This window comes from Lonchura striata, chromosome 13 (genome assembly GCF_050655825.1).
Source record: "Lonchura striata isolate lonStrDom1 chromosome 13, ASM5065582v1, whole genome shotgun sequence".
Classification (NCBI taxonomy): domain Eukaryota; kingdom Metazoa; phylum Chordata; class Aves; order Passeriformes; family Estrildidae; genus Lonchura; species Lonchura striata.
The window spans coordinates 5,222,869-5,245,440 of record NC_140715.1 but is presented as its reverse complement, the minus strand read 5'-3'; the positions used below and the strand labels follow the sequence as shown (position 1 = coordinate 5,245,440).

General features: G+C 49.3%; 1 protein-coding gene across 9 annotated transcripts in view; it reads right to left on the bottom strand.

The window, feature by feature from the left end:
• Window positions 1-22,572, bottom strand: part of NRG2 (neuregulin 2) — a 154,833-nt gene that overhangs the window by 79,468 nt on the left and 52,793 nt on the right. For 2 of the 9 annotated variants that reach the window (XM_085590978.1, XM_085590979.1), the window contains exon 1: window positions 3,822-9,905. The exons of 6 other annotated variants lie outside the window; for them this stretch is intronic. In XM_085590978.1, coding sequence (XP_085447104.1) covers window positions 3,822-3,909 — 88 coding nt within the window. In that variant the 5' untranslated portion in view covers window positions 3,910-9,905. Of the gene's footprint in view, window positions 1-3,821; window positions 9,908-22,572 lie in introns of those variants that run through there. One more of the 9 variants, XM_085590977.1, reaches the window with a different exon arrangement.

The window sequence follows — 22,572 nt, the reverse complement described above, 5'->3', positions numbered from 1 at the left end:
GAATTTAACCAACCAAATGCTTTACATTTCTCTGGTCTTTTCTCCCCAAGTGACCTCAAGAAAGTACAGATGAAATGCAGACCAAGTTCAACTTGCTCCTTGCCTATTTCACTAGCAAGGCTTCCTCTAGCCCTGTTCTCATCCCAATCCCCTGCCACAGCTCTGACTCCGCTCATGGCATTGCTCTTGGTCCATTTGTCCCACTTCCCCAAAGTCTACCCCAAATCTTTCAGAATGTGTCTGGGCAGCTGCTTTTACACTCACAGTCTTGTCTCAGTGTCATGACTTTGATTGCCTTTGATTGCCATGCACAGTACATGACAAAATACATCTTCTCTTGCAGCAAGGAAGTTCTCTCCCAGACTTGAACTCTGTGGGAGCATTTCACATTAATTTGTGGGTCTGTTCCTACATCCCACAGCTCATGTAGTTCCAGTAGCATGTGCCTTCCATATGTGCTGGGTGGGACACGGGCTGTCTATTTTTCAATGCCTGTCACAAATGTCTGAAAGAGGGATCCTGATGGTTTGTTTTCATAGGTGGACACCATCTCCCTCTGGAGGCCTTCACAGGCTCTTCCACTGGCTACAGCTGTAGCCAAGGCACTCACTTTAGGACAGCTGCATCGCTAGAGGCATGAAAATGTGAGCTTAGGTTAAGGATAGTCCTTGTCCTCAGAACAAAGCTAGCCCTTCACATGAGATCAGCAATCCTCTTTTACACATTCACAGAAGCCAAAACAATTGTGTTAAAAGCCACAGTGGAAGACAGATCCTCTCCTCCCCTGAGTTTTAGAGACCTCATGGGAAATCTAGCACACCCCATGGCACATGGATGCTCTTTCTTGAAACTACTGTTTTAGCCCTCTCTTCCTTCCAGAGGTGATTCTGCTGCTCTGGTTCACTGGCAGTGAAGAGCTTCACCTGGGGCAACTCCCCCAGAGCAGCTGGCAGGGCTGGGACATCACTTCTGGAATTCCAGGCAAGCCTCAGCCATGCCAGAGCTGTCCTGGGGCTCTACAGAGCACACCCCGAAGGGGAGTCTGAGTGTCATTTTCCATGCAGACTCCTGAGAGCACAAGGGTAGATCAAGACTGTCAGAATGTCATAGGGATCAAAGTCTGGCCCTCAGCAGAGGCTGCTCAGGGATGCAGTATGAAGGATGAAGGCTTTGCACGCTGCCATCATTCCCTTACTTTCCCCTGCACAGACAATCAAATTAGTGTTCCTATCCTGATATCTGTAGACACTGCATGAGAGTTCTGTAGATACCTGTTCTGCCTCCTGGTTTCAGGGGGGGTCAGCACATCCCATTAGCCTGGGAAAACAGAGAACATAAATCCCCCTGACAGTACACAGCCAGGGTCCTGGTGTGTGCCAGGGCTGGGATTTTCTGTCATCCTGGGCATGCTGGAGAGCAGTCTGAGGTCCAGCCTCAGGTTGAAGAAATGGTCCACAGGATGATCTGCTCCCAGAGTGAGGGTCTGTATGCCTGGCCTGGGGCATCCACTCAGAAGTGGTTGGAGGAGGAACTCCTCACTCCTAAAGGTTCTTTTGGGGAACCATTGCTAGGGTGTCCCTTAGACCACATAGCAAAGGTGACCCATGATGTGGAAAGGTGTTCTGAGCTTCCATTGGACCAAACCAGCCCAACACAAAGTGGGGCTGGATTCAAGGACACCACAGACACTTGGTTAAGTGTCTTCTTCTAATGGACCCACAGAGCAAAGAGAGGGCAACCTCTCAAGCAACACAGAGCAAATGAGCAACCTGGATCTAAACAATCCACTTAACAAGGAATGCAAATAAAAGGATGCTGTGCAAGCCAAATACAGAACCTTTCAGTTCTCTGGTTGAGATACAGACAGGATGATAGAATCACAGGCTCATAGAATCATTTATGTTGGAAAAGACCTCTTAGATCTACAAGTCCAACCTTTGACCAATCACCACCTTTTCAACCAGACCAGAGCACTGAGTGCCACATGCAGTAATTTCTTGAACACCTCCAGGGATGGTGACTCCACCACCTGATCACTGCAATCATCGCCAATGATCAATGCAACCATCCCCAATTCTACTCTGGATCCATTAGTAGGGAGAAGGGGGGTTTCCACTCCAGCCAGTTGTGGGATTTATATGTGATGAAACAGCTGACAATGCATCTCAGCAGAAGACGTGGTTGTCAGTGGGAGTAATGACAGGTAAAGGGTCTTTCCTTTTTCCCTCCAGGGCAGTGAACTACTGCAGGGCTTTGAAGTGGCACTACAGAACTGAGGCTCAGCTCTCACCTGGCCCTTCTCAGAGCAGGTGGCTGCTCCCTGGGCAGTCCCAGTGTGCCCATGTCCCCGCTGTGCCCGAGCCAGTGCCTCCCACTGCACCAGCCCCTCCTGCTCCCAGCAAAGGAGATGCCCACGATACAGGCACTGCCCTGTGCCCTCTTCATTTCGGAGGCAGGGGCAGGGTGATGCTGGTGATGGCTTGAGGCAGCCCCCAACCCCTGTGCCCCCAACCCCTGTGCCCTCCTGAGCCCCCAGGGCAGAGCCTGTCATCTTCAAGCAGCTGTTGCTTCTCCCTGGTGATTCCAAGCTCCCTAACTTGAAGCTTTCCTAAAAGCCTCCTCCCAGATCCCACAGCAACATCAGCTGTGTTCTGATGTCACCAGCACCCACTGCCACCCCAGCAGCTCGGGGCAGAGCTGGTGGAGGAGCCCCTGCTCTGGGCACAGCAGGGTCTCCATGCCCAGGGTAAAGGGATGACAAAGGGAAGGGGCAAATCCTGCCGCCAGCGATGGCAGTGCAAAGGCAGAACAAACCTGCTCAGGTCAAGAGCGGTCACTCATGTCACCGCAGCAGGACAAGAGCAGAACTGCAGCCAGGCAAGCGAGGAGCTGAACTGACAGGCTCAGGACAGGACCCGGTCCAGCTTTTAGCCTCTTTTAACACTGATAAAACACAAAGCCTGACACAGTTGCTGCTCTCTCCAAATGCATTGCCAGATAAACCACAGATAAGAAACAGCCCAGAATAATCCCTCTCTGATACCATGAGAGAGAAAGGAATTACACTGTGCTGCATTACCACCAAACCTTCTGTATCTTTCCAAGACAGTTCTTGCAGTACCCATGTACTCAGGAATCAAACTGTATCCGTTAAAACGTTTAATCCTGGCAATATCATAAATACTGCCTTACTCAGTCAGCAAAGAACAGTCAAATCTCTGAAGAACAGCCTGATTTTAAGAATACCATCATATCAGCAGACCCCACGTGTCTTTCACTACAGTTCACTGAAGTTATCTCAAAAACCAAGGCTATAACTAAAATCGGATCTCTGAGAGTTGGTCTGTCTAAAGGAACAGCACCTGCGAGCCTCCAAAATTATGACTTTTGATATTTACCTCAGGAAAAAGCAAGAAAATAACCAACTAAACAGCAAATCACCACACGGCAGAACCCCCAAGAGAATCAGCACAAACCCCCTCAATTCCCCTATCACCATGACAGGAGCTGAATTCATGACAGAGCATATTGCCCTGAAGTGCTGGGGCTTTGGGTATTTAAACAAACCAAAACGAAAAAAAAAAAAAAAAAAAAAAAGAAAAAGAAAAAGAAGGAAAGAAAAAAGAGAGAAGATGAAGAAGAAATCATACCTGTAACAAAAGCAGACCTATAACAGTATGAAATATAAATGAGATGCAGAGATTTGCACACTTGCCTGGCAAAGAGTCCCTGGCATTTGCACCCTCATGCAACCCACAAGTACTTTCCTGCTGACTTGTCTCTTCTTCCTTTAAGTAAAATTTGTTAAAAATGGGAAGTACCTTTTCCTGGGTCAGGTTCTCTTTCCCCTTTTTTCCCTTCTTTGTTCTTTTTGCTCTTTCCTTTCCCTTTTTTCTTGCTCTCGGACATTCTGCACAAGTGTTTACAGTCTCAGGAAAGGACAGTCCACACCAGATCTATATGCCCCACGACTGCTACTCCAAATGTTACTTGCCAGCTGCAACTTCCGACTGTTCTTATATTGTTTCTGACACAGACAACACCCACCACTGGGTGGAGAAGCAAAACTTTAACCGTTTGCTCGCTGCTCCGTTGGCTGAAGAGATGCCCTGGGTTTTAGTGGGAGGGTGAGGGAAGCAGGGCTATGGGACAGGAGAAGCCCCCCCCGGAGTGTCTTGGACACATGAAGTCCAGAGGTGGTTTTCCACTATCTGATTCTGTCTCTGACCGAAAGTTCTGAACAGCTTCTGAACATCACCGAAATGAGTGTTTTGGGCAGTTGCTGAGGTTCAGACAGTGATATGAGAGAGGCAGTGGAGTCTAAAGAGAAGGGCAGAGGTTTGCCAACCATTTCCATTTTGCTTTTATCCTGCAGAGGGGTTAAGCTGTCCTTTCCCTCCCTATTGTTGTTCCCACCATAAATCAGAGTGACTTCACCTGCCCTTGCACCCAGCTCTTTGCTGTTGCAGGAAGTCTTTCCAAAAGTTAGGAATAGCTGGAGAGCCCTTACCTGTACTTGTCTCTGTCTTCCACCTCTTGGAGCTCTAGGTGTTTGGTTAAGCCCACATCTCACCTGCTTGGGGTTAATCAAGCCCTTTTCCACAGTCCAACATGTGATGAATAACTTGTCCCAGCCCCCTTCTGCAGGGCTACCCATGCGACATCACCTCAAAAGTCCATCAGGATCCCCAGCTGGAAAGCCCCAGAGAGCTGCCAAATCATTCCCAGAAGGAGCTAAGGGCTTCAAAAGCCCCAAGCTGTAGGGCACAGGGTAGCACATTTGATCCAGTTACCCATGAATCAAATCCAGTTCCGCACTGGTGAGCAAAGCGTGTCCTCCAGAGACGCGCTCCCGCCTGGTGTGTGGACACCAAGAAATGAACGAGGTATCAGCCCCCTTGGGATCCTCTCCCAGTGGTTAATCACCCTCATTGTTAACAAAGTCTGCCTGCTCTGAAGTGAAATATCTGGCTTCACTGTCCAGCCATTGTTTCTTACTCTTGTTTGCTCCTCTAGATTAAAAAGCCCTTCAGCAACTGGTATTTTCTCCCATGGAAGTACTTACACTCTCTAATCAAGTTATCCCTCAGTTTTCTTTTTTGATAAGCTAAACAGATCAAGTTTTTTTTTTTCCATTCCTTGCTGCATGACATTTTCTCCAGCTCAGGATCACATCTGTGGCTATCCCATTTTGCAATATCCTACTTAAGCTAAGAACACAAAAACCAGGCGCTATTCCATTGTCTCTTGTGGACAGAGGAAAATACAGAGGCAAAATCCCTACTGCCACCCCTTCCCAGCCATTTAACTCCCAAGTGATACATTCAGGCACTGGGCTTCACATGGAAAATCTGTCCCTCTTGTGTTGCTACTGTGGGTCTTACCAAGTCCCTGCTTTGCCAGACAGAGTCACCAACAGGAATTATTTTGCTTTTCTGCAGCCCCAGTCTCTGTGGTGAAGCTTCATTTTGTTTTCAATGGGCCAGCATGCCAAGCCACACCAAGTACCCTCTCTAGCTTCTTTCTCTCGACTGACCCTTGAAACCCCACCAGTCTCTCTGTCTCTGGCTGATTTTATGAGCATTTTCACATCCAGGTTGCTGGTGACAATGATCTCACAGAAACACCTCATGGAGCAGTGACCTCCTGCCAGCACTGGCTTTGTTAAACACTCCTTCACTTGTATGTGAGGGGCAAAGGAGACCTTCCAACACTCCCCTTTGCAGTTAGAGCAGAGGACATCATCACACCGAGCACTGGGGCACAGCCAAATGAGAAGCTGAGATGTGAACACCAGACAGCACCTGAGCAAACCTGCTCTGAACTACAACATAAAAGCTCCCTAGTTGGCTCATTTGGAGTTGGAGCCTAATATACATTGTTTTAACCTAGAACCATGGAACGGTTGTGGTTGGAAAGGACCTTGAAGCTCAGGTCATTCCACCCCTGACACGGGCAGGGACACATTCCACTGTCCCAGGTTGCTCCAAGCCCCATCCAACCTGGCCTTGAGCATTTCCAGGGATGGGGCAGCCACAGCTTCTCTGGGAACCTGTGCCAGAGCCTCCTCACTCTCACAGGGAAGAATTTCTTCGTAATATCTAATCTAAACCTACCCTGTTTCAGCTTAAGGCCATTCCCCTTATCCTCTTACTCTATGCCCTTGTGAAAAGTCCTTCTCCAGCTTTCCTGTAAGCACCTTTAGGTATCTGAAAGTTGCTATAAGGTCTCCCTGAAGCCTTCTCTTCTCCAGACCTTCCCTGTTTTCCTTGTCACAGGACAGCAGTTGTCCACCAATTGTGGTTACTGACCAGTTAGTGTCTTCTGGGTCATTATGAATGATGATTCCCACATGGTTATTCCACTCTTTGGCTCATTACCATATTTCTCTTAGCTAACATGTTTGTAAAGTCCTGTAATTCTGTACTTGAGCTCTACTTGATAGGTGATTTCCCTCCAGATGTCTTTAATCTTGTTGTCTACACATCATAATTCCAGATGTATATGGATTGCTACCTATATTTCTCTTTACTAAATTTATTGATCTTCTTATTGCTTGCAGTTGTGGCTTTTGGTGCTACCAAGATAGGATATCTATGGGATAAATCTCGTCCATATTTGTGACTGAAATCTCAGCTTTCTTGGCCTCTGGTCAAAGAGCTCCGAGTTCTACTAATTTTCTTGAGAATGTTTTAACACCCAACCAATTTCATCCAGTTTTCCTCGGCCTTGGGAAAACAGTTCCTTGGAATTCTCAGGAGTGGATCACACCTGTATCATTAGAGCTCCCTTCTCATACCTTGAATTAATGGAAATCCACCATAAGCACTGTCCTGAGGCCAACCACGAGGAATTAATACAACCACCTAAATCCATAAGACAGCATTTACCAGGCATAATGAGGCCCAAACCCAGTTCTCCTGGTTTTGGTGTTAAATCCGCCGACTTTTGAGGGACTTCAATGTTTTACTCCTAGGGATAGCTGCCTCCCAACACTTGTGTCCCAAATAGATGTGTGTCATAAAAAACACATTTTCCTCCCTCCCTTCTTTTCTTTTGCAATATATTTTCATCCTGAATTAGCTTTCCCCACAAATTTCTTCACATGAGGACTGTATTTTTAAGTTCCTCCCCACCATTTATGAAGATAAACTATAGCTCTTCCTCCACTCCAGCAAATTTGCCTCCATTCCTGTTAAAGACAAAAAATCTGTTTGTTCTCGGGATCATCTTTCCAAAGTCCTTGTGTTTAGTAGAGGTTTTTAAAGGCAACAAATTCAGCTAAGATGATGTCCTACCTTTTCTTCCCCCATCGCTTTTTCCAAATGAATGAATAATCAAAGATTCCCTACTGCTGAACAGTGATCAGAGGGTGAAGCTGTGCGCAGCTCAGCTTCAGCATCAGAAAATTAAAATCTAAGGCTAAGAAGAAGTGGCAGCGTGTGGCTTGGCCCCAAGCAGCCTGGGATTTGTGATGGGAAGAATCAGCACCAGCAACACCCTGTGTGGCTGTTTTTGTACCTTGGCACATCCCAGTCTCACCTGTGACAGGTGAAGAATATTACATGCAGATTAATTTTTGCCTTGGCAGGAGTACATGTTGTATATCTTGACACCTTATCCAATGGGCTGGCCCCCGTCCCAGGGTAGGAACCCGCCCTCCAGATCCAGCTTTATCATGGATCCTATGGAATACGCTCTCTCCTGAACAATCCCAACACACACACACGGGAGCTACATTCAGCACTCGACTTCAGTCCTCCTGTGGCTGCACTGACACAATTAAACCTTCCAATGGCAAGTGGATTCCAGCCTGGTGTCCCAGGTGCCTCATCTGGTGTTCGGCACACATTTTAACAGCTGTACTCATGACAAGTCACTTCATATTTCATTCGAAAACAGCTTTTCATGTTTATGGCTTTAAACAGCCTTGTGGAGAGCTATAACCTAAACCACCATCAACACATGGGTTTTTCAGTCTTTACAATTCCTGTACAGCTTTAGGCTTGAAGGAGAGGAGGGATGTAGTTATATAAGAGGCTGAGCCATACTTTAAGCACAGATAATTCTTGCATGAAATCCAGAATTCTGAGCAGCAGGACGAGTTTACCAGGCAGAGAATCCTTACCCCCGTTAGGATTTGCCTATATGCAAACCCAAAAAGTTGGGATCCTTTATAATCCCCTGGAAATCAGAACAGAGATCAGGCAAAAGAGAACCTCCCTACCTCATCCCCTACATAGTATCCATTGACATCTGATGCTGTGGAATTGCTTCTTCAAAGAAACATCCCAGATGAGCTTGGTGGAGAATGGAGTCGGTGGAGAAGAGCGACGCTGCTGCTCTGCACTCCGGCTTCTCTTCTGGGAGGACAGAAGGCACTGCTCCCGTGCGGAGCAGCAGTGTGCTCTCCAGGGAAAAACAGCCAGCTTTGCATCTGGAAAGAAATTAATACAACACCTCCCAGCCTGATGGGGATTAATAAAAAAGCTCTGAGCCATCACTGCTCCTTGATATTAGCTGAAATCCAGGCAGCAAGCCCGTTCCAGCGCCTGCAGACTCCGAATTTCAGGAGCGAAGTCAGGCGCGCACGCTCCACACACGTCTGTGGTTGCATTTACAGCAGCAATCTTGGGAGCACAATGACCCATTTTAAATTGTGGTGTTCTCACAATCTTCCACTGTTGGCTTAACTCTGCCTTCACTGGCATCAGCAGAAGGTGGCCATCAGCTTCTGGGGAACCTCTGTGTCACATTCCATGGACTGTCCTGGAACTTCCAGCTCCTGCTTAACGGTGGAGTCAGCCCAAAATTGGCAGTAGCCAGAAATACTTGTACATTATTTCTGGAGATGTGGAATAAAGGAAAGCACAGTAGGACTCTACCTGTCAGCATCCCTTTGGCTTATCAGTGCAATCTGCTGGACATCGTTTCTCTATGACCCTGTCCCTACAAGGCACAGCAGACCGACAAAAAGGCTACAGCATCATGAAAGCAGCAAAGCTGAGGCTCCTGACAAGCAGAGTCCCACCTGCAGTTTTCTGAAGAAAACTCACTGCAAAGCCCTCATGGCACTGCAAGAGACCCTGGGGGTTGTCCCCTCACAAGTATCTCCTGCCTGAAGACAAGATACTGGCACTTGCTGGACCACCAGCTCAACACAAGCTGTGTGGTACATTTGTCTGCTGGTCCTGACAAGCTGGGACAGGGGTTTTTAAGCTAAAAATACCATCCTTCTTTTTGCAGCTCTTGCTGCCACATATTTTGCTGCCATGAAGGAAAAGGGGAAAACCACTCAGCACGTACAGCTGTTCAGCTGTCCAGTAAGGATAACTAAGCTCCATTCGAGCACTTCCTGATATCCCTGCAAATGGCATTTTTGCCATTCTCGGTTTCCCATCTGCATTTTCTCAAATCCAGCCTCGCACCCGCTGCACATGCAGCTCTGAGAGGGGACAAGTCTTGTGGATGCTTGATAGAGACTTGACACAGCCAGCCCAAGTAGGATATTTCACATGACATCTCCCTTTCCCTTTCATCCTTAAGGAATCAAATCCTCATCTTCATAGGATTTATCACATAGCAGTTATGTCTTACAACCATACGCAGTTTTGCTCACAAAAGTGAATATGTTTTACCAAATCTTGTCAAAGTCCAGATGCATTTAATTCTGAAAGCAGGCAGAAAGACAGGGAAGCACCTCCTGAAGGTGTCCTCAACCCACTGGTGACACATTCAGCAAGCCCATCCCTTGGACTCTGATGCCAACGGAGTCACCTCCAGCTTAGAGACATCCAGCCCTTGTTTGCAACTGCTCCATGTGGGTGAGAAGTGGGGTACACCAGGCTCCACTGCTGGAGTGCAGCAGATGGGCACTGTGGGGTGTCTCTGTGGGGGCCCTTTTGTCCCACAGATGCTCTTTGATGCCTGGGTGCCCTCCTACAGTGGCCAGGTCAGTCACTGCTCGTGGCCGTGGGCGCTTCTGGCCCATCACAGCCGTGACACACAGTCCATGCTGAGCTTGGACTCAGCTCCATCCTTGCTTTGGAAGGGCAGCACCGAGGGCTTGTGTGTGAGCAGGCTCAGCTGATGGGCTTCAGTGGTGGCTTTAAATCACAGATCTGCTCTGTCCATCTCAAAACCTGAGCTTCTGAGGCTGTTCAGAACAGCCCTGCTGGGAAGTGGCACAAACTCACTCATCAGCCTGGGGCAGCTCCAGTTAAGTCACTGTGTCCGTGTCCATGAGCCAGCCCAGACACCTTAAAAGCAGAATTCAGATCCTTGCTGACCCCTCCACCCCAGCCCTCAGCACCTCTGAAATACTCCTGGACGTTTATCATCCCAGCAAGAGACATTTGCCTTTTCCTTTAACAAATCCTCTTTATTTCCACCTCCTGCCCCTGCAAACAACAGCAATTTCCATGTGAAATCCATGAACAAGACATCCTCCATTCATGCCTCCATCCTAAGCCTCTCAACTAGGTCTGACCAGAAAAGGCTAGGAAGTTTTGTGGAGAATTCCATGAATTCTTATGGTCTCTTTTTCTCTAGAGGCAACTCTGCTAAAGTGCTGAAGGCCCCAGCAGGTTATAGCCTCCCACAAAGAAATGGGAAAGTTGCTTTTAGGAATGTTTATATTTAAGGGATAGCATGAAGCCTCTCCAGCTCAGCCCTGTGCCTGCTCGCGGGGTCAGGTGAAGCTGGAGGAGTGGAAGTGGAGGCAGAGCCCATGCGAGGGGCACTCTGACACCTCAGCTGCTTTTCTGAGTGGATCAGAGAGTGATCCTTGCCTGAGCACTGTGCCAGACCCGTGCACAGCCTGGAGAGGTCTGTGGGAGGTTCTGCTTCCCTGCAACCACTCTGAGCCAGCATCACCCCTCCCTGTCCCACACATCCATCAGTTCCTCACACCTACACCCACAGGCTGCTGCCCAGACCCACGGGATGTCTGCAAGGCAAAATGCATCCAAAACCACACAGCCAAGGACAGAAAAGGCACATCTTTTGTGTTAGCTCCCCTATTCAGGAGAGAACTTGGACAGGATAAAGGTTAGACCTGAGGAACTGAGACCACATGGAGCAAAAATGATCAGAAGCTGCTCTTGGAGTTTCCAGAGATCTGGACTTGGTCAGGAGGCTGCATGTAGGAGATCCCAGATGTGTAAGAGCTCATGAGGGTCCATACAGGAAGGACTCACCTCATCATGGGTCCAGCTTGCTTCTGGTTCTGTGCAAGCCCCAGAGAGTGCAGCTGCAAGGTCCTGCCAGTGACACACCGGCATCTTGGAAAGCCTCTGCAAGGACATCGACCAGAACACCTGAGCTCTGCCTTAGAGAAATGCTTAAAAAACAATTAGAGATTGTATCTCTACTCAAATGAAGGTTCTTTCCCAGAAACCTCTTCCAGGACCTTAAAAGACCAAGAAAAGCAGATACAGCATCACTCAGTGCAATGTTGTGGCTGGAAAGCATGATCAGATGGACAAATACATTATGCAGGGCGCATGTTGTTCTGTGTTCTATTTGCCTGGTGAAAATGTGCCTGAAGCAGCAGAGTAATTGGATGTGCTGCATTTGAATCCATGGAGGAGATGCTGGGGGCTGACCCCAGTGGGCAGCTAAGCATAACATATCACAGACATGCTGGCTCACTCCTTCCCTTCCCCACTGGGGTGAGGTTAGAGAAAAGGAAGAACAAAAGCAAGAAAATTGGGGGTCAGGATAAAAATAACAATAATAACAACTGTTTTATAAGTGAAGGATGAGTAGAAGAGACAAAACCAAAACAAAAAAGTGATGCAAAGGCAATCACTCATCCCCTTCCATGAGTACACGATGCCCAGCCAGCTCCCAAGCAGATGGTTAACCCATTAACTGCCAGGCCTGATGTCGAATGGTGTGGAGTATCTCTGTGGTCAGGTCATCTGCCTGCCTGTGTTCCTCCCAACCTATTGCATAGCCCCAAGCCTACTCTAACAAAAGTTGGAATTTTGATGTGTTATTGGTGTTGTTTTGATCAAAAAGCTGAAACATGGCCACTGTGAGCCACTGTGAAGAAAACTAACTTTATCCTTTCCAGGCCCAGACCATGAGACATCCAAGGTCGTGTTCAGGGAAGGTGCTGGTGTTTCCAGCACTGTGAGCTGTGTTCCCCCCGGGCAGGCTCTGCTGGCACTGTCACCCCGGCTGTCTGTGGCTCTCTGTGCTTTGGGTGGCCAGGGGACAGCAGCAGAGCAGGGCCACAGATACCAGCCCTGCTCCTCGTGCTCCAGGGAGAGCGATGGGCAGGGAAAAGCACCTGCTGTTGTCTCTGCCCATGGGAGAAGGGAAGGGGGGATCTCGGGCAGTCGTGAGAACAGCGACATTCTCTCCCTGGGTAGGATCCGGGGAAACCAGGTGATGTCAGCACAGAAAACAAGCTGCAGAGGGAACTCCTCCAGGATGTGTGGGGAAGGAGGTGGAGACGGGAATCCCTGGTGATTCCCAGAAATAATTCAGTATGAAAAGCCTGAATTGACAGCAGCAGCTACTCAGGCAGGTGAGCTTAGCCCGCATGGATTCCAGGCAGCCCTCTGTCCCACCAGGAGCGGCGGCAGCAAATCTGTGCCTTGCTCCGGGCTGCCTTAGGATCAGGGCAATGCAGAGAGCACTTTGCTTGCATAACTCCTCAAATCCAGAGACAGAAGAGCCCGGGAGAACAATTTTGACTTTGTAGCAGGGAAGAAGCAGCAGATCTGTGTTATTATATTTGTCCTCCCCAACAGTCTGTCTCTTGTGCAGGTGTGAGGGCACAGAGCACAAGAGGAGCCATCTCCAGACTTTGATTCCCTCCCTCTTCTGGCTCCTCCAGGCTGAAGGGAGGCTTCCCACCCTTCACCACTGTCTTTTTGGGTCACTGCCAGTTCACCACTGCCTTGTTCACTATGGCACAGCCAAAACCACAGCTGGCCCAGGGAGATGCCACCAACTGCCACCTCTGCCCATGGGTGGCTGGAGCAGAGAGCTCAGCACCATGGGGCTCTTGTGATCTGCTCACACAGCCAGGGCTCTCTCCAAATTACTGCTTCCCAAGCAGCGCCTTCTCATTACATAATTCTGCCTATAATTGTTGTTGCCCAAAGGTATGAGCTGTGTTTCTTGCAGACTATTACCAAAATCATCCTTTTCTGCTCGCTGTCAAAACCCTCCCTGCCGACATGTGTTCCCTGCTCTCTCCCCTCATTTGCATTGCACCTTTTGAGAGCCCAGCATGGGGTTTTCCACGCCTGTCCCCGTTATCCCCCACGTTACCCTGTGGGGGAGTGACCATTCCTCCCGAGCAGCATCTCCCCTCTCTCCTGTGCCAGACGGGTGCTCAGCACGGCTGCTCCTCCCTCCATCCAGCCTTTCCACATTTTGTGAGCTATTCCAGCTAATTGGTGCTCCAGTCTCCAGCACGGTCTGCGCCGCACCACAGCACACTGCGAAGGGTTATCCGCTGTCTTCCCCAGTCCACTAATTGTGTAATTATGCAGAAATGGCCTGTCTGGTACAATCTATTTCTCATACTCCCCTGTGGTGCTTGTTGCTTACAATGCTCATTATTCCTCTAAGTATTTGCAGACCTTCACCCTCCATCATATTTCCACAAATTGCAGTTCTATTAACAAGGGAACAATTCCTGAAGTCCTTGCAAATACTGTATTCATTTTCTCAGCTGCTCCCTCCTTTCTGGCCAGGAGCACATCGAGCTCTGTCTCCAGGCTGGCTCAGGTCAGGGAAGGTGCCTTTGCTCTGGAGCCTGTCCCTGTGCCCATGCCCAGGCTCGGGGGGCTGTGGGGACCCCAGGAGCGGAGCAGGGGCAGGGAGCTGTGCCACGCTGGGTGCCTGCAGGGTCACACACCTCACCCCCTGCCATGGGGCCATCCCGCAAGGAGACAGGCGGGCTCTGTGCTCATCCCGGATCTCTGCCGGGTGCCAGGCTCAGCTGGCTGAGCAACTACACACCAGCTAAAGCCTCCTGCAGGCTCAGCTTCCTGCCACAGGCATGCCATGGGGCTGGGCTCAGAGCAGCCCCCTCCGGAGAAGGAGCCCACGCCATGGGTGCCCTCAGCATCCCTGCCTGCTGTGGGTAGAGACATCCACAGAACCACAGAGTCATGGAATCCTGGGTGGAAGGGACCCACAAGGATCAATAAATATGACTCCTGGCCCTGCAGAGGACTGCTCAACAATCCCACCCTGTGCCTGAGAGTGCTGTCTGGCAGCCTTGGGGCTGTGACCACGGCCCTGGGGAGCCTGTTCAGTGCCTGACCATCTTCTGGAGAAGAACCTTTCCCTGATATCAAACATAAAACTCTCCTGACACAGCTCCAGCCTCAGATCCTGTCACTGGTCACCAGAGAAATGAGATCAGTGCCTGTTTCTCTTCTTCCCCTCACAAGGAAATTGCAGACTGCAACGAGGTGTCCCCTCAGTCTCCTCCTTTCCAGGATGAACAGATCAAGTGCCCTCCTCAGCCACCTCCCAAACAGCTCCAAACCCTTTGCCATCTTCACCACCCTCCTTTGGACACTCTCCGAGAGTTTAATATCTTCCTTGCATTGCAGTGACCAGAGTCAGCACCAGACCTCCCCAGTATGGACCTCCTGAGCTAGAAAAAGGCTAATGGGCCACAAACTTGGCTGGACATCCTGCTGGCCAGATGATTCAAAGTGGCACAGCTGACATGAGCCACTGCTGAGCGGGGACATGGCATCTGGGGCAGGCTGGGGTGGTTCTGGACCCACCACAAAGGTCCCAGGGATGGTGGCTCCGGCTCCTCTAGGGCTGTGCTGGGGAGGGGGATGGCTGTGGAAGGCCAGGCCACTGTGGCGTGAGTCAGCAAGAGGGCTGGAGGGAGCTTTGCCCAAGGCACATGTCAGGAGATATCCCTGGCCTGAGAAGTGGTATTTCAGGCAACTTCCCTCTCTGCAGACAAGAGCAATTAGAGGGACACCAGGGCAGCCACCATATGACTTCTTAAAAATTCAGAGCCTTGCTTTGTGTCAGTGACACCACAGGAAGGGGGGAGAGCCCCAGACCCAGCAGCTGTTTTCTGGATGGGACTAGAAACAGCACAGCTGAGCAGCAGCACTTTGTGCCAGCATATCCCTAAAATACCTCATCCCTCAAAGGAAACTGTGAGATCCCCAAAGGCCTGCAAGAATACATTGGAGTTTATTGCAAAGCTGGATGCTGTGGGCAGCCTGACTAATGGTGATATCCAGAGGAAACTTATGTCAGGCTGATTTCCATTTTGAATTTCCAATACAGCTTTTGGCTGGTTTGACTTGGGCCACAGACACGGTGCAATAAGAACTGTTACAACTGTTGATCACGGTAATAGACCAAATGTGTCATTTAGCTTCACATGGGTTTATCTCTGCCGTGGTATTCCACAAGAGAATTTAAATGTCCCCATAAAATTTAATTCTAACCATCTTTCTCTAGATATTTCTGAAAGGGGTTCTCCCACGAGAGGCCTGGTGCTCTCTGCTTTCATTAAGTCTAGACACTTCATAAAGCAGTCTCTTCTCTTAGTGTTCTGTCTTCTTCACTGGATGCCAAGAGTTGATAAGACTTTACAAAAGGGGAAGAGAAGAATACACCCAAAAACACCCCACTTTGACACCATTTGGTCAGCTCAGCTGTGAATCTCAGCAGAGAGTTAATGGAGGAGAATGAATATGCTGCTCAGTAAGACAGGACTCCTTCATCCTCCTTTAATGACAGAACAGCTGCTTTTGTAACTACCCCCTGCAGATATTAAAGCTGAGAAAAATCCTTCTCATAGCAAACCACAAAATGAAAGGAGCTTTCTTCTGGAATGCTGTGTCAATTAACTTCTTAGGACTCATCTGAAGGCAGAATCCTGAGGTTCTCAGGCCAGGAGACCTTTCAGAGATACACCTGGACAAATCATGCAGTGCAAATAAATCCACTGAAGAACTGAGATATTCCTTCCTGTTTGTAAAATTTTTCTTAGCTGATCTTACCAGCTAAAGATTACAAAGACATTTATAAACATCTGCTGAATAGTTTACAGGAGGAAAGGTCAGGCTCTGACGCAGGTCATGCGTTATGATCTGCATTCTGTCCACACGGCAGCCCCAGATGTGACGGCCACGGTCACGCACACGGGGCTGTGGGCTTGGCTCTGACCAGCACAGGTGAGGCACTGCTGAAGGGAGAGAAACCTGAGCACACACAATGGCTCTGCTTTTGCACTCCCACCAGGAGACTCGCTCTGGCTCCCTGCAGCTATCATTTTTATATAGATATAAACTTGCATTATATAATGGAGCACTTTGGCATCCCTCCTGCTCCAGATGCCCGTGTGCTGGGCAAGGCAAGGTCGCAAGTCCCAGCAGTTCCCTAACCACCAAACAGCCCCATTAATGACAGCCTACAAATCTGGCAAAGGCAAAATTTGAAATTGTAGGAGGCACCAAAAATCCTGGCCAACCTTGCTTATCCCTTGCTGACAAGCTGGCTTCGATAGCACTGATGAAAAATAAGCTGGTTGATGAGTCTGCCCCATCTCCCGTGGCCTCAGTCAGCCCCAAGGGAAGTTTCATGATGCAGTCCTTTGCAGAACACCTCCCTGAGCATAAAGAAAATTGAAGGAAGCAGAAAGGAACCCTAGGGAGAGGACCAGGGTCTCAAGTGAAAGCCTGTGATGCACCAAATACATGATTCAAGTGCTCACGTAGTGTAAAAATGTTGCAAAAGGACTAGTGATGAAATAGGCTGGCACTGACACTGACTAGGGATTCAGAGGGTACAGGGCAGTGTTTGCACCTTTCTATGGTGTTAAATACCCACTTATCCTGATGAAAGAGGTTCTGCTTCATCTCAGATATTTCTATTAATTCAGGTGAGTGTACACAGAAATTAGTACTTTCCTCTATAAAGCACACAAGCACAAATGGAATAATTTCTGGCAAAATTACAGATTTGGCCCCATACCATTCCCCATTTGTGGGGAGAAAATTCTTTGCTTTCCCCTTTCCACCATTCCCAGTCAGTCTCTGGTTTAGGAACTCTTGTCTGCAATTCTTTGGTCTAACACAATGGTGTTTTTTCTGCCTCTTGTGCCATTACAAAACAGTAATGACCTTCTCTGGCCCTGAACATTCCCTGACCCTGAGCAATTTGGTCCATGAAGAGTGGAGATGCCTGTCCCATCTGCCTCTGTTTAGAGCATGGCCAAGATGTTTTGCTTCCCTTCTGTCTAAGGCCGAAAGCTTGGAGTGCTCCCACCACCCAGCCCTGTCCTCTGAGCTCCCCAAAGGTGCCCTTTGCAGTTCTAAAGGCAAATTCAGTGCAGATGACTAATCTGGCAGCATAAATAACCCAAGGGCCCATCCTTCTCTGAGACATCACAGACTCCCATGTGTCCCCTCAGTGTCCCAATCCATGAGCGAGATCCCCACAGCTCAGAGGCACAGGGTGACAGGACACAGCTCAGAGCCATCTCTGTCCCTCTTGGCTCTTCAGTCAAACAGAACAGGGCAGAGAGATGGAGCCAGACAGACCATTCCCTTCTCCCTGCACCTCCCACCCCGCTGGTTCCTCCCTCCAGCCCTTCCTGCCTCTCATGTCCTCGTCCCAGCAGCTGGGACAGAGTGGCCAGGCCACTGAGCACAGACCTCAGAGGCCCCTCACAACATCTGCCACATCCAGGACCTCCTGCTTGGATTCTTCTCAGGGGATGTTTTGTGTAGCAGTCACTCTCCACCTTGAGTCACAGCAGCCAGTGCCACACAAAGCCATCGACACAGCCTGGCAGCTGGGAACCAGTGGGGAAGTCAAGGGATGTGGGATGTCCCCAAGAGACAGGAGCTCCCAGCCATCCCCGACAGCCAAGGTGATGCAAAGTCCATGCTGGACACAGCAAAGGGCAGGTGAGCCCACCTCAGGTTCACACCATCCTCCAGACACACTGTCCTTACTGTGGGAAGGGGCTAGGACACAGCCTGCTGGGATGGCACGGTGAAATGAAGTGCCCAGCCATGGTCTCTGTGACACAACGAGGGTTAGAGGCAGGGTTCTCTGCTCGTGACATTTTGCAGGCAGTGCTTGCCCAGCTTTTTATCAAAGCAATCCATTTCACAGCCCAGGGAAAGGGAAATGAGGCCACACCAGGAGGAGAGTCACAAAGATGATGTTCTCCCACACAACGTCCAGCAGGTGAAGGACAGGAGGAATTCCTTGGAAGGCACAAGGAACACAAGCCACCTAGCACTTATGATTCCTGGCTCAAGCAGAATAACTGGAAGGGAGAGAAGGAACAACAGGGACTTTTGGGCTGGGAAAAACTCAGATATTGGGTGGAAGACAGTGGGGAAGAGATTAAAATCACACATATTAGCCTAGATGGAAGATTTATGCATTGCACAGATCTGAATTTGTCCATAGCCCAATTTCAGTATTTTCAAAAGTGGAAGCCAGTTCTCAGTGCCCACACCCAGACAACTGGTGCCCTTCCACTACTGCCGTGTTTGACCACTTGCCCCACTGAAGATCCCATCTGAGGCTGTTCAGGGGAACTGGGAAGGATAAAAGGGCTTGGGTTTAAAAGCATCTCTGCCTGTTGCCCTTCTCCAACTCCCAGGAAGAAAAGCCCTTCAAAGAAAGGGGCATGGATATTTTTTCCACTCTTTAATTGCATGTCCTACCCTTCTCTGGGAATTGGCAGACCCTCACCCATCTAGAAACACCAGCTGCTTGCCAGCCCTCAGGATGCTGCTTGTTAGTTCCTTTTTATGGAGTAAGGCTGGATAGTGCAACACACAGTGGACCTTGTTGGTTGGGTGTTTTTTGTACCTCGTAGCTGGCATTCTTGCTGTCCTGGACAAAGGCAGGAACAGGTCAGCCTCATGCTGAGAAGACACATTTGTCAGTGGCTCACCTCTGCTGAGGACCTGTTAATGACTTCCGCATTCCCTGGCTCCAAAGGTTAGACATAAATCAATGACTAAATCCCAGGATGCATCGTTCCTCTAGCCGCTTGCTGGGGAATTGTCCATGTTTGATTCCTGTTGCAGATAGCCAAGAAAGCCAGAATTCATCAATGAGCAGCTGAGCTGCTGTCCTGGTTTGAAAAGCAAAACCAGTGAGAGGCTCTAAGTCAGAAATACAATTTATTAGGAAAAAGGGAACAAAGAACCGAATACATACAGTGGCACAAAAGAAGAACCACTGACAGAGTCAGAGATACAGCCTGACACTTGCTGGCTGGGGCGGTGGTGGCAGATACGGTTCTGTCCAGGCAGTGCTCCTGCAGACTGATGTAGTTTCCCTCTGGAGGTCCAGTGTAGAGAAGGTCTCAGCTGTTCCTCTTGGAAGAGAGGATCTCCTTGCTGTCTGCACAGCCCTGCTTATATCCTTGATGGCATTGTTTGGCTCCTCCCTCTGGGCGGAGCATCTCACAATAGAGTGCTGTGATCCTATCAGCCATGTGGCTAAAAGAACAGGTCCTCCTGGAGGGACTAATCTCTGAGTCACGAGATAAGGAAAGAAAGGAACTGCAGCTCGAGGTGGTAATGGAATACACCCCAATGTTATAACCTAGGACAGCTGCTCAGTAGTCTACTGGGAAACATTTCTAGAGCTCCACAAATGAAAAGCACTTCTCCCGGGCTCTTATTCTGCTCATTGCACTGTCTACCCTTTATGTCAAGTTGTCACAGTTCTCATGTGCCAGCAGCCACCTGACCCTGCTCGGGTGGTGGCAGAAGTAGAAGAAACATGGAGCCAAGTGTTTAAATAAGCAGAGATGTTCTTGGCAGACACGGGCAGAGAACACAAGACTGGCAGCCTTCAGGCTAGAGAGCTGTGCACTGCACCAAGGTCCCAGCTGTGCTCCGTGGACCATCCCAGAACACCCTAAATCCGTGCCCTGGAGGAGCTCTGACAGAATGCATGAGCCACGAAGTCAGTGGTGTGCAGTGTCTTAGCTTTACCTGGGCAACCAGTGCCACCCCAGCTGTGGTACCCAGCCTCCTTGTGCCAGCTGACATCTCTGCTCCGGGACACCTCCACAGGGAGCAGGGACCTCCAGCACTGCTTGCCCCAGCCCTGCGTGCAGAGCTCCCGGCGGGCTGCCCCGTGCTGTGCGTGCGTGTCCCACCCCAGCCCAGCACTGCAGCATGAGAAGCAGCCTCAGCTCTAGCCCAGAGACATCTGAGCTCAGTAGCAGCATCTGACGACAGATGTGTGTCTTGCAACATCGCTACTGAAGTGTCTTTTCCTTTCAAAGTAGGAATCATTTTCCTTCACGTAATAGAGCAGGCAAATATAATCCTATTAACAGGACCATTAAACTAAACAATACTTGGCACGCCATGACCTAAAGAATCAATCCACCAGCACCAACAGCGTGTAAACAGCCCCGTTCCTCTGCCCCAGTACCCCCCTGGCCAGCACCCTCCCACCCTGCTGCTGCACCAACCTCTGCAGGACACCCAGTCCTTGAATGTGTGGGAGGGCACTGAAGTAAAAAGCTGCTGTCTGCATAAAAACTGTCTTTCCTGAGATGAGTGGGCCCCTTTCCATCCCACTGTCCCAGGCTCTAAATCAAATTTACTCCCTAACCCAATTAGCATTCACTCAAGTTTACACCAAGACAAGGCTTGGATCTTTGTTGGCATCTCTGCAATGGCTCTCATCTCTTGGGTTTGGAGCTCTTTTGCTCCTCTACATATCTGAATTCCCAATCCAGCCATGCCTGAATTGAAAGACTGGGCTCACATCTCTTTTCAGTAGGCCTGTCAATTAAAGTTCTGCCTTCCGGTGTGGGCTCTTGACTGAAGCTGTTCTAATTCTTGCCCCACTCCTCCAAAAATGCACCTGGCCCTTCTCTGCCATCACTTGCAGCTGTGGCAGGGTATGACAGCACTACCTTGGGAGGAGATGAACACTGGGATGCACAGGAGCTCCGTGTGCAGCCCTGGGCACTGGCTTCTTCTCTGTAACCCTGAAAGTAGCTGTCATTTCCATGGTGCTGCAGCAGCAGCAGAAGAGCAAGGAGAAAAGTTTGGGCTGGGGAGCCATTTGATGACCAAATACTGTCTCCTGATTGCTCCTCAGAGTTACCCACACACCAGGAGCTCTAAAGATCTATAAAGCACTTGTCTCTGGCCTCCCAGCCCTGCTGGGCTCCCCAGTGGTTCCACAGAGAGCAGACACTCTTGCCTAAGCACTGCTGGTTCCCTTCCCCTGCACTGAGCTCTGAACAAAACCAGAGCCATCACCTGTCTCTGCCTCTCACACTTCACCCCTGCCTTTGTAGCTGCAGGTGAGCCCAGAGTGCTGCTGCCCTGGGTGCACAGAGGAACCCTCTCACCTCTCCTTCCCACACAGGGCATCTCTCAGCCCCTTGCTCATCCCTGTGGGATGAGATCCACTGCAGATGATGCACTGGCAGGGATCAACCACCAGAGAGGTGAGGGATGTTTTCTCATCATCCCAAGAACTTCTGTCAGCTCCAAGATGAGCAGAGGTGTTTGTCCAAGTAACATCCCTGGCCACATTCTGTGTTGGAGCTGGGGTTTCCAAGGAGATGCATTATCCTACTATTCTGCTCTGGGAGGAGATCTGCTCCAGCCCCACCAACATATGGAAATTGGATTTCTCTTGAAGAAGGAGAAAGACAACCCAAACCCCACTAGTCACTTTTCAGTACCTTTGTTGTTTTATATTGCCTTAAAAACATTTGCAAAACCAGTAATGGCCACAAACCCAAACCAATTTCCAATGAACAGCGTGAATCCCCAGACAGTCCCAGTAAGAAAACCTGGACTTGAGAAAATGCCATATTAAGTGAAAGTTGCTCGTTATGTCTTGACTCTTGCACACCCCAGCTACTTCATATTTTCTCCCAGCCAATTTGGCTTTTCTTGTTGTTTCATTTTATGGGGAAGATTTTGATCATTGCTGGTTTATATCTCCCTCATCTTCTTTTATGAGGAAAATGTATTGGAAATTCCCCCTCACACAAAACAAAGGGAAGCAGTGACAAATGGATCTCAAAGGATGAAGTGATCAGCTGCTTTCTCAAGGCTTTCATCTGGCCAGAGGCTGAGATAAGGCTAAGATGAGCAGCCCAGCACTAAAACACTCCACAGGATCTGATAGGATGAAAACCTACAAATCTGCTCCTATCAGAAAGTACAATCAAATTACAGGAATTCACTCAGGTAAACAAATAATCCCAAAATGTGCCCAGATATGCACAGGGTGATTCAATCCAACAATAAATAGACCAGACACAACTCCAGCCACTTAAACTGACCACAGCACTTTTCACTGCCCACCCCCCCTGAATTCCCGGAATAACAGACATTCTGCGTTGTTCAAACAAACAATATTTATTTTATTCTTACGTAAAATTGTACGGGTTCTGCAGATATAAACACAGGTAAACATTGCCTCCTGTCCCCAGTGCTGCAATGACAGCAGAGTCTCAGGGAGAGGAGGGCCACAGGGCCTGCACTCAGCTCCCAGTTCTGCCAGACCTCCCAAACAACTTTGCAGTGGTCAAGCATC